The 12,415-nt window shown below is 37.6% G+C and overlaps 1 protein-coding gene across 2 annotated transcripts in view; it reads left to right on the forward strand.

The window, feature by feature from the left end:
• The window catches only part of GPD2 (glycerol-3-phosphate dehydrogenase 2), a 230,804-nt gene that overhangs the window by 102,565 nt on the left and 115,824 nt on the right, over window positions 1-12,415 (forward strand). For both annotated transcript variants that reach the window (XM_063429620.1, XM_063429621.1), the window contains exons 14-16: window positions 2,689-2,801; window positions 6,555-6,633; window positions 7,668-7,766. In XM_063429620.1, coding sequence (XP_063285690.1) covers window positions 2,689-2,801; window positions 6,555-6,633; window positions 7,668-7,766 — 291 coding nt within the window. The remainder of the gene's footprint in view (window positions 1-2,688; window positions 2,802-6,554; window positions 6,634-7,667; window positions 7,767-12,415) is intronic.

Here is a 12,415-nt window from a genome sequence, read left to right on the forward strand (position 1 = left end):
CGCAAGCCGGGACTTTCTCCTGCAGACACCGCTGACCAGGTCTTGCCTAGTATGCACCCCTCAGAAGCACCTGAACTAATGCTACCTTACGTTAGTTTATATTTTAGGTTTGCATACATTACATGTTTAGTTGATGACAATATGTCGCTGATTTAATGCCATGCCTACAAGGAACCGTGTTCACACTTTCAGCCAGCTAGGAAGGGTAATGACCGACCTAATTGCACATTAGAATTAAAGCTTGTTGATAGACCGAAGCAGGGTGACTATACTGTAACCCGACTCAGTGGATGGGCGGTGCTAGCCTGCACTCGGAATGTTTATGTACCTATAGTATGTTGTTAGCCTATGTTTTCCATGCCTAATAGCCTAAACACCTACAGTAAAAAGCGTCTAGACATAGCTATGTAATCTTAAGGATATAACTGTTCAAACCTGTTTATAGCTTAAATACACTACTGATAATAATGCTTAAAGAACATATCTCCTAATGCTGATACTTGTATGTCGAATCACTAGACTGACTTACCACGTTTTAAAAATGCTAAAAAAAATGTGCTTACACTCCATTGCCACATATGTAGAAACCTGCGATATTGCTGTGATTATGCTTGATGTTGTGGCAACGTATATCATCTTGTCAAACCATGCACAACAACAATAAAAAATTCAAAAAAAAATACCACCATTTGAAATACCAACAACATCCCCCATAATGCTCTTACACCTATAATGCTAGCAAAGCATCATGGAAGGTGTAGTCCAAAACATCTGGAGTGCCGAAGGTTGCCTATGCCTGCCCTAGGGTGTTTACTTTTTAAAAATATATGGTTTGATGTCCCAAATAGTCCATGGGTGCATGATGACCAGTTGTGAAAATTCCAAGTTGGAAAACTGAAATGCGCACCCTCCAAATAAGGTCTCCTCAGAGAACCCGACACACCTATACATGGGTGGTATCACTGTACTCAGGAGATGTTGATGAACACATGTTGTGGTGTTTTTTGGCATTAACCCTTAAAGGTTTCCGTACATGTATTCTTAAATTGCTATGTATGTAAAAAAAATTTGCAACTATTATTTTTTTTACTTTTGTCATAGATTGGTGGTAAAATGGTTGCATGAAAGCAGTTAAAATACCCCAAGTTCAATACCTTAGGTTGTCTTCTTTTAAAAAAAATATATACATGTGAAGGGTTATTCGGGGATTCCTGGCAGATATCAGTATTTTGAAAAAAAAAAATGTTTTGGAAATAGCAATGTGTAGATTACTGTTTGATCCAGCACGTAGAACTGTATAGCACGGATGACAAATAAGTAACGTATTACCGGTCCTTAGAATGGCCGGATTTAACGTACATAGAATAGTCAAAATACTAGCCGAGGTCAGGGAACACAGAAAGGGACACAGCGATGAGAATACCAGAATATAAAGAAGTCAATAAACAAAGCCAAAGTCAAAAACCAGGTAGAAAACTAATAACAGGAACGCGCTCTCGAACAACCACAAGGGAAACCACGACAGGGCACTGAGCAGGATGAGAACTGGGCCTAAATACCCCTCCTTTAGTTCTGATAGGCTGTAACCGGCCTTTGACCCCAAAGTCAGTTACCAGGTTTCATTTTCATAATTGCTGCTCAGCATTAACCCTCCTGTGGATTAGGTTGCTGCTCGGCACAACTTTTCCTGTGTGGACAGTAAATGTCATTAACCACATTTCTATAAGCGGAAGAATATGTGACAATGTGCTACTTGTACTTATTGCCCTATAACAAAATAAAGCTAATGTTAATATTAATATTAGACATTTCTAATGTATGTGACCTTACCCAATTTATGACTTCTACTTAGAATATATCCCCCCCTCCCCCACCTGTCTTATGAATTAACCTTAAAGGACAGCTGTCACCAGTATTTTTTAATTTATTTTTTATTACAAGAATTCTTGCAGCACGTAATGAAAAGATATGTAAAAATACATGAAAATCTGATCTTCACTTTTACAGAACACTAGACCCCTCAGCCACATTTATGCTCCTTTAGTCAGACTGACGGATTATCTGACCGTTAGGCTACTGCTTCACTCCCTGCACAGAGCGGTAATGTCATCAGTCATCGCCCTGTGTGGTCGGGGTCCAATTATGTAACATTGGTTTTCATGAGGAAATCACTGTTTTTCTGTACTCATCTGAACCAATCTACTTCATTTAAAAAAAATGGTGCAAGGATTCTTATAATATTTTTTTTCATCTGGTGATAGCTGTTCTTTAACCCCCGCAGAAATAGGTCGTTCCCTGTGGTTCTATTGTGACAAAATAACTGTTTTCCCTACTCACTCTTTGGGTAAGTTGCACTATATTTAACACAAAAAAATATATATTCTTTGCCAACAGTGAGTGTAGGGTTCCCAGATTTTAATGCACCCCAAAACCTAATTACAATTGTACCCACACCCCCTGGTCAGCTATTGTTATGTAAGTAATGTCTGAATTAGTACTAAGACTTCTGTGTAACCCTGTTCTAAATGTTAGTCCTTCGATTTTTATGGAGTTGTTTTTTTTAAAACTTAACTAGTGTGTATTTTGATGAAAACTCATGCACATATTTGTGAAATGTACAAATGAAATATATTTTTAAAAACAAAAAACACTTCTATATATTTTTTTTTTTACATTTTATTTTCCCAGGAAGAATTAGAAGCTGCAAAGCAGTTCCTGTATTATGAAATGGGTTACAAAGCTCGATCTGAGCAACTAACAGATCGATCGGAAATTAATCTGTCACCTTCGGATGTGGACAGGTAAAGGAATTACTTGCTTGGCACAAAATATGTTAACTAGATATGCTCGCCGCCTTTTGATCGCGGGGTACCAATGCAATATTAATTTCTGGTTCTGTGGATTGGTTTTTGTGGTATGCTCATGATACATTTGATTTCTTAGAGAACACAACATTGTAGTTGATTTATTTTAAGAGACATGAAATACATCACTTATTTGTGCACAGGACACCGTTTAATCCTTTATAACATTTAGAAAACATTTAATGATTTAATATTTCTTCATTTTAAAAACTCTTATGGTTATTTGACTTATTTGACTTTGGACTGGTATATCTGAGTGTTATTATGCATATTTAAATTAAGCTTTCCAATAGGTTGGATAGTTATATCAAATAACATTCAGAAATTATAAGGAGTCAGCTTAGTAGCTGGAATAAGACGTCAGAGGCACTTTATAAGAAAATATTTAGAACCCTCAAGACAGTTAATAGGTAGAGAGTGGGGGGAGACACACTTTTGGCGCCAGGACTATTGTTAAAACTGTTACAGTCCTACAATACACTGCGTGCAGAATTATTAGGCAAATGAGTATTTTGACCACATCATCCTCTTTATGCATGTTGTCTTACTCCAAGCTGTATAGGCTCGAAAGGCTTCTACCAATTAAGCATATTAGGTGATGTGCATCTCTGTAATGAGAAGGGGTGTGGTTTAATGACATCAACACCCTATATCAGGTGTGCATAATTATTAGGCAACCTCCTTTCCTTTGGCAAAATGGGTCAAAAGAAGGACTTGACAGGCTCAGAAAAGTTAAAAATAGTGAGATATCTTGCAGAGGGATGCAGCACTCTTAAAATTGCAAAGCTTCTGAAGCGTGATCATCGAACAATCAAGCGTTTCATTCAAAATAGTCAACAGGGTCGCAAGAAGCGTGTGGAGAAACCAAGGCGCAAAATAACTGCCCATGAACTGAGAAAAGTCAAGCGTGCAGCTGCCAAGATGCCACTTGCCACCAGTTTGGCCATATTTCAGAGCTGCAACATCACTGGAGTGCCCAAAAGCACAAGGTGTGCAATACTCAGAGACATGGCCAAGGTAAGAAAGGCTGAAAGATGACCACCACTGAACAAGACACACAAGCTGAAACGTCAAGACTGGGCCAAGAAATATCTCAAGACTGATTTTTCTAAGGTTTTATGGACTGATGAAATGAGAGTGAGTCTTGATGGGCCAGATGGATGGATTGGTAAAGGGCAGAGAGCTCCAGTCCGACTCAGACACCAGCAAGGTGGAGGTGGAGTACTGGTTTGGGCTGGTATCATCAAAGATGAGCTTGTGGGGCCTTTTCGGGTTGAGGATGGAGTCAAGCTCAACTCCCAGTTTCTGGAAGACACCTTCTTCAAGCAGTGGTACAGGAAGAAGTCTGCATCCTTCAAGAAAAACATGATTTTCATGCAGGACAATGCTCCATCACACGCGTCCAAGTACTCCACAGCGTGGCTGGCAAGAAAGGGTATAAAAGAAGAAAATCTAATGACATGGCCTCCTTGTTCACCTGATCTGAACCCCATTGAGAACCTGTGGTCCATCATCAAATGTGAGATTTACAAGGAGGGAAAACAGTACACCTCTCTGAACAGTGTCTGGGAGGCTGTGGTTGCTGCTGCATGCAATGTTGATGGTGAACAGATCAAAACACTGACAGAATCCATGGATGGCAGGCTTTTGAGTGTCCTTGCAAAGAAAGGTGGCTATATTGGTCACTGATTTGTTTTTGTTATGTTTTTGAATGTCAGAAATGTATATTTGTGAATGTTGAGATGTTATATTGGTTTCACTGGTAAAAATAAATAATTGAAATGGGTATATATTTGTTTTTTGTTAAGTTGCCTAATAATTATGCACAGTAATAGTCACCTGCACACACAGATATCCCCCTAAAATAGCTATAACTAAAAACAAACTAAAAACTACTTCCAAAAATATTCAGCTTTGATATTAATGAGTTTTTTGGGTTCATTGAGAACATGGTTGTTGTTCAATAATAAAATTAATCCTCAAAAATACAACTTGCCTAATAATTCTGCACTCCCTGTACGGTTACAGGGAAGTTTACATAACTTTGTATTATATGTATCACTGATTTTCTTAAAGGGATACTATAGTCACCAGAACAACTACTGCAGCTTAATGTAGTTCTTCTGGTGTCTATAGCATGTCCCTGCTGGTATTTTAATGTAAACACTACCTTTACAGAAAAGACAATTGTTTACATTACTGCCTAGGAACAACTCTAGTGGCCACTCCTCAGAGAGATCTTCCTGGGTCAGTGCTGCACAGTGTTCAGCACTGACGTTTAGCGTCTCTATTGATTCAATGCAACTCTATGAGGAGACGCTGATTGGCGCAGTTGGGTTGACTGAGATCATCAAAATTGATGCTCCCAGCCAAGGAGACCCGCGCGGTACTGGAAAAAGGTAAGTAAACTAGGGAGGCTAGGATGCAAGGGGGGCTGGACACCTAAATGGTGTTTTCCCACCTATAGTGTCAGGAATGCACGTCTGTATTCATGACACTATAGGTTTCCTTTAAAGCCACAAAAAAATGAAAATGTGTGTTGAATTTGAGCAATTATTGACTACAGATGCCCTAGTCTTACATGGTAGTCACTCCCAGCAGTTAAAAGTTAATAAGTCCTATCTAACAACCAGTCGAAAAAGCCAGTGACCACTAGAAAGAAAAAAGAAAAAAAAAACTCTTTAAAAAGCTTGTGCTATAGTTAGCTGTCTATGTCTTTATTATATTTCTTAAAGTCAAGATGTTGGCTATAAAAAAGCAAAATACTTAAAATGTGCTATAATTTTGAAAAAAAAATTTGAGACACTAGAAAAAAATATATATAAATAAGACACGCCAGCACACTTATTCAATGAATTTTCTTCAGTGCGGGGCTGCCAGCTGTCCTGTTTTTGGTTGGACTGTCCCTATTTTGGGGTCCTTTACTGCCGCCCTGGGTTAGTTCCCTGGTGTTCGACATCCAGGTAGAACAGGGAACTGTCTTCAGGCAACACATCACAAGATGCATATGGTTTGCGTGGGGCACTAGGACCATGCAGAGAACGATTCAGCTGTGCTTTCTGTGTAGTCCTGTATGTTGTGGACCAGCCAGGAGGCTGTCACTCAGTAGGCAGGCACGCCAAGTTCCAAACCAGGCAAATTGCATCACTTGCGATGCCCACTTGAAGACCCCTCCCACCTATATTCCCTATGTTAGGCCATATCTCTGTGGGTCGGCATTTGTATATTCCCTGCCTTCCTTTAAAGTCTTTACTGCAAAGTGATTGGCTATCCTACAAATGCACTAAGTGAATATGTATCTCCAGGTATGCCTCACTCCCACAACCATTGCCTTGTTGTGTTATTGTAATGTTTTTAATGTGGTGGATTTCTTTGTATCAATATGGAGTTACAGCTGCTTGCACCATCAATGATCTCGTTTGCTGATGTTACGTGCCAGCATAATCGCTCTAACCCTTTACTTTACATCAGGAGGACAGTCCAGGAGCTGTGCTAGTACATAGCAAGGCTTTGTTGTTTTTTTTGGATGTTTTATGAATTACAAAGTTTTCTAATCTAGCTAGTAAATCAAGCCCATTGCTGCCTAGAGAAAGGCGAATAAAGGCAATAATCGTACACATTTAGTGGAGTTCTTCATATATTTCTAAAATACAAGACACTATTTATTAATTTATGACTTCTTTCTTCTAGGTATAAAAAGAGGTTTCACAAGTTCGATAAAGACAAGAAGGGTTTTATCACCATAGTGGATGTCCAGCGTGTGCTAGAGGTAATTAGTAAACATACCTACTTTAATATCAATTAGCCATGTTTGTAAGTGAGCCAAAACCTTTTCAGCTGTCTTGAGCTACAACTCTTGCAATCCATAAAATAGGAATTAGGGGTGCATGTAGATTATATATATATATATATATATATATATATATTTACAAATTCTGGCACTCTTCCCCCAAAAACTTTAGAAAGGTTCAGACCAAGGTGCTTCTCAGTGCAAAATATAGAATCCAGATAAATGAGAGCACTCACTGGGTTTAGAAAAATATATATTCAAATACAAACAAATCAACGTTTCGACCGTCAAGCGGTCTTTATCAAGATATATATGTACACAAACACACATGTAAATATGCAAAATAGGAAGGATTGAGCTGTCTCAGACATTTTCCTGGAAGCTATGATATAAGCCTGTAAATCATTTTAATCTGAATAATTTCCATGGCTTTATCTACCGCTATGGGTTATTTTTAATGTAGTGCTACTTCACTGAAACCATCTGTTTTATAAACATTGAAGAAATACCTGACGATGACTTGAGTAGAATGCTCCCGAGTAGCTTTATACAGTATTAGCTGAGGTTGAAGAGTCACTTTATTGCTGTTACAGGAGCAGCAATTCTCTTTAAAAAAAAAAAAAAGCTGTACATTTGAAGATAAAAGATTCTTCTCTCCTACGGACCTGTGTGTGTCCAGATGAAGTGAGATATTGGATTGGCTTCAGTCTCTCTCTTTTAATCTGCGGTCTTTCTTTTACTTTGTATTTATAAAATAAACTTTTGGTACCTGTAGAAACGTCTGTCACATAAAGAAAAGACTACGTTTTGTATAAGGTATGGGGTTTTCAGTGTTGAAGGAGTAAAAATTCTGCGTATTAATGACTGACAATATTGTGCTATTTAGTTTGATAGATTGAACTATAATTATTAGAAAGTTTAGGTTTTTTATAATCTTCTGGATATGATGTGTGATATATATATATATATTATTCTTTTTTTTAATTAAATGTTTTTTTTTTTCATTGTTTCAGAATATTAATGTCCAGGTGGATTCTAATAACCTTCATGAAATCCTTAATGAGGTTGATCTTAATAAAAATGGGCAAGTTGAGCTCAATGAGTTCTTACAGGTCAGTATGATCCTTTTTATATATAAATGGCCATGCTTCTTAAAGGAACACCCCCCATGCTTCATAACCACTACAGCTCACCACCTACACTTCCATCTCCCGAGAGCCAGAAGCTCTTCTGCACTAATCCCTGCAATGTGGAGGACCAGCTTATTGGCTGAAATTGTCAGCTGGTCATTCTCAGCCATTGAATTGAGCCTTGCACTACCTGGTTCCAGCCCCAGAGAGGCATAGACTCATGCCCGGCTTGCCACAGTTAATAAGTCAAACCTTTAGAAAAAAGTCAACGACTTATATTGAAGATAGGCAGGGCACTTCTGGCACCGTAACCACTACAGCTTATTTCTGTTGCCGGTAATCTTTAACCCCTTAAGGACACATGACATGTGTGACATGTTATGATTCCGTTTTAATCCAGAAGTTTGGTCCTTAAGGGGTTAAAAAGGTTATCGGTAAGGCTAGCAACTCGTTAGTGCTTCCATTGCTACCTTATTTTACTTTTAGAGTCTGTTAATTAGCTATGTTTTTTTATTGGTGTTCTATAAAAACAGCATGCAAAAGCTGCCGATCTACTCTTTATACTGTTTACACATAAAGCACTCTATAAGCATGGTGTGATTAGTTTTCAATGAGTACCTACTATTTTTGCCCAAATTTAGCAATTCAATTTTCAGTACACTATGGATCTTTAGTGTGTAAATCCTTAAAGGAACACTATTGTGTTAGTAATACAAACCTGTATTCCTAAAGCTATAGAGTCCTTGTCCCAGTCCTCTTCACCAGTGTGCAATGAATTGAATTTCAAAAAAGCATTTTACTCACTTTTCGATTGCCAAATCGACCTCATCACTGCTCACCTCTGCTCCTTCCGTCATTGAAGAAACATTGCCTCCTCCGGTGGTGGTCTAATCTAATGCTCCGTAAGGAGAAGGATTGGGGACCTCGGTCAGTGAAGCGGAAGCATCTCTTGTGGTTTTACCAACAAGAAACACAGACGACACTCCAGGGTCCGTAATGGTTTTCCTTTATTGGAGGGTATTTGTCCTCGATCTAAAATACTCAGACGTTTCGGCTAGATCGCCTTAATCATGCATAAAAGATACAAGCATTAGTATCACAGCCAGTAGAGATGTGTTTCACCCGTCAAGATAAACATTGCCATTTCTGCAAAATGGCAATGTTTTACCATCAGAGGTTAAAAATGCAAGACCACTGCACCAAGACCATTTCATTGAGATGAAGTGGTCTCTGTGACTTTAGTGTCCTTTTAAGGGTAACTTACTCAGATGATCACAGCTGGTGAAGTATGCATGTATTGGACAAACATTTTGTGTCGTGGTGATGGGTTGTTATGGCTCTTCATTAGAAAAGGTACAATTTTTGTCCATTTGCAATACAGTACATGCTTATTGGTGGTCTGTATCAGTGTAGGTAGATGTGAGTAGCATGCAGACATTAAAGGGATCCTCTAGTGCCAGGAAAACAAGCCCGTTTTCCTGGCACTATAGGGTCCTGCAGTGCCCCCCTCCCTCAGGGTCCCCCTCCCGCCGGGCTGAAGAGGTTGAGCCACTTACCTGAATCCAGCGCCTACGCTTCACCCTTGCCGATGCCAGCCGGCGGGGAGACCAAATGGGCACGTGCGTGCATTAGACCTCCCCATAGGAAAGCATTATTCAATGCTTTCCTATTTGGAAAATCTGATGCTGGAGGTCCGTGAGGAACAAGTACGTTTGGATTCCGAAATCCCTCTAGTGGCTGTCTGGTAGACAGCCACTGAGGGCAGACTTAGAGCTGCAATGTAAACATTCTCTGGCACTAAGTGCAAAAGGGTCACAGCACCGAGACTACTTCAATGAGCAGAAGTGGTCTGGGTGCCTATAGTGTCCCATTAACCCCTTAAGGACACATGACATGTGTGACATGTCATGATTCCCTTTTATTCCAGAAGTTTGGTCCTTAAGGGGTTAAAGACAAGGTGAACCATGGAAACCTGTTGGTATTTTGCAACAGCAATTATCTACTATTAGAAACCATGCTTAATAACAGGCAAAGCAGTGCTCTTAGAGAGAGAGAGAAGAATTACATTTAAAAGATGTTAAAGAAAACCAAACTAAGATAAAAGGTTACAAAGTACCATACACACTATAACTAGCAAGCATAAAATAAACTACTGAAAAATCAAATGCAACGTAGACTTTTGATATGATTATAAGTGTAAAAGTCATCATTTACAAACAAACTTTAGAACCATAAATTGTAAGATTATTTAGCCTTGAGGATAAAATCACATTTTATTTTTCATTCTTAATAATTCGTTAAATTATATGCCGCTCAAATACACAAACTGTAGAAGTCAAGTGTTTTAATTACACGTAACGTATATATGAGATCCAGCTATTACCCCTTTTTCATTTCGCATGTTTTTGATTCTGATAAGTATGTAAATTCCATGGGAAGGCCCATTTAAACTGACACTCAATAAATGATTAATATGCAGGCAATTAACCTCTCTACGAGGCCATACATGACAAAAATGTAAACTAATTGTAGTTTATTGTGAGGAACCGCTTTTTGCGAACACACAAAAATACTATTGATCCTCCAACAAAACATAGTAAAATAGACATGAAGGTTATACGGATGTTTGACATTGGAAATAAATAAAAAAAAAATTACAGATATTTATAGGTTTCTTTTTTATTTGATCAAATATTTGACAAATTAATTTGAACTTGTTAGATTTTTTTTTTTTTATTTTTTTTTCTCCTCCCCAAATGTATTTTTGTGAGCTCTTTCTCAGCTGGTCAGGTATTTCAGATGTCTGCCATCCCTTTCTGAGCCAAAGCAATGATGAATGCTGAACATGAAATAAATTAATGCTGGGGATTTTGGTCAGTGTCAGCCCTTTCTTCACTGTGTCAAGTTAAACAAACAAGATCAAGGCAAAGGAAATGGTAATTGTCTCTCTTGAGATGAGCGGAAGATAAGAGCATTGTTGAATCTAAATGCAGAAAATTTTCGGCAGTTGTGTCCAGCATCACAAAAAAAGAATAATTATTTCTTAATACATTTATCATCCGTTCAATCAGATTAAATGCATATTCTATTAACCATTGACAACAATGGATTGTTCTTTTCACATTATACTGAAAACATTTTTATCCCCTATTTGACAGGGAGGCCATACAAACGATTGGTTGTATATAGAAATTCTCTTTATATCTTCCATGAAAACTTGGCTGTCACATCGTGCCTGGTGTGGCTATTGTAATTGCGAAAAAGATAATGTGGACACTAATTCATTTCATGATTTTTTTTTAAAATATATATATATATATAGACCAGAGGGACTCTGTCGAGTTAGAGAATTCTTATTGCAAATACTCCGTCAAATTCTTGGAAGTCAACACCGTTTAAGAGTTTACAAAAATTTTTTCCAATGGAAATTGATACCTTGTTTCATGGATAATTTGTTGCTCGTGAAGCTAAGCTTGCTTTGGTTTTCTGAGCACATAAAAATTTAATTTGGCTAGCAAAACATGCAACATTAGTTGAAAGGATAGTCAACTTTCTCTCAGCAGATACAATGTGTGATCTTAATATCCATGCCGAAGCAAAGATATTAATCTTCTGCTGTTAAATTATTAACTCATTTTTTTCTGCAGAGAGAGAACAGTTGAACAATTGGATAACATAAAAAGGTATAAATAGAAAATAATCTAGGATACATTTACCTGCGTCAATGCAAATGTAGAGCATTGATGCAAGATTTTAAAATATGTGTGTCAGTTTAATAGCATTAAACATGAGGGATTTCTAATTAGGTTAATTAAGAAAGTCCATGCTGAGACAGGCTCGCAGAACAGGTGTTATGTATTTCATCCCTAGTGTGTTGTTGTGCCCATAATATGAAATTATGATTTTTGGATCTTGGTATAGGCAATACTGTTTTAATGTACCTTACCTCTACTTTATTTCTCTCTCTCTCTCTCTTTCTCTTCTTCTTCAAAGATTGGGAAATCATTATGGTGCTCAAAAAAAAAAATTATAGCGCAATTGAAGAATTTTTTATTTTTTTTATTTTTTATTTTTATAATATCGTCAGCTTGCGTGTAGCCATTATAAAAGCTCAGGATATATCGGTAAAATTAAAGATTCCGTGGAAAGGAAATGGAGAACTTCACATTTATAAACAGAGTTGCTGTCAACTTATATTATAGGGAATATGCCTGTTAAATACTGTTTTATTTATTTGCTGTTTATCATAATGTTATTTAAGAAATAGACAAATAGGGAAAGGTTGCCAGTAACTGTGACTAATAGGTACTAAAATACAATGCCAAGTAAAAAGAGCCCTTTTTGAGGAACTATAGAATAACTCAACGTTATTTCATTTTTAGTATGTCGATCAATTGCCCTTGGACATTTAAATTCAAAAGGTAACATACGTTAAACCTCTGAAAACTCGTGTCCATTTAGTTATTAATGCTTAAACATAGAAATATAGAATGTGATGGCAGATAAGAACCATTTGGCCCAGCTAGTCTGCCCAATTTTCTAAATACCTTAACTTATAGTTAGGATAGCCTTATGCCTATCCCACGCATGCTTAAACTCCTTTACTGTGTTAACCTCTACCACTTCAGCTA

This window comes from Pelobates fuscus, chromosome 8 (assembly GCF_036172605.1).
Source record: "Pelobates fuscus isolate aPelFus1 chromosome 8, aPelFus1.pri, whole genome shotgun sequence".
Classification (NCBI taxonomy): domain Eukaryota; kingdom Metazoa; phylum Chordata; class Amphibia; order Anura; family Pelobatidae; genus Pelobates; species Pelobates fuscus.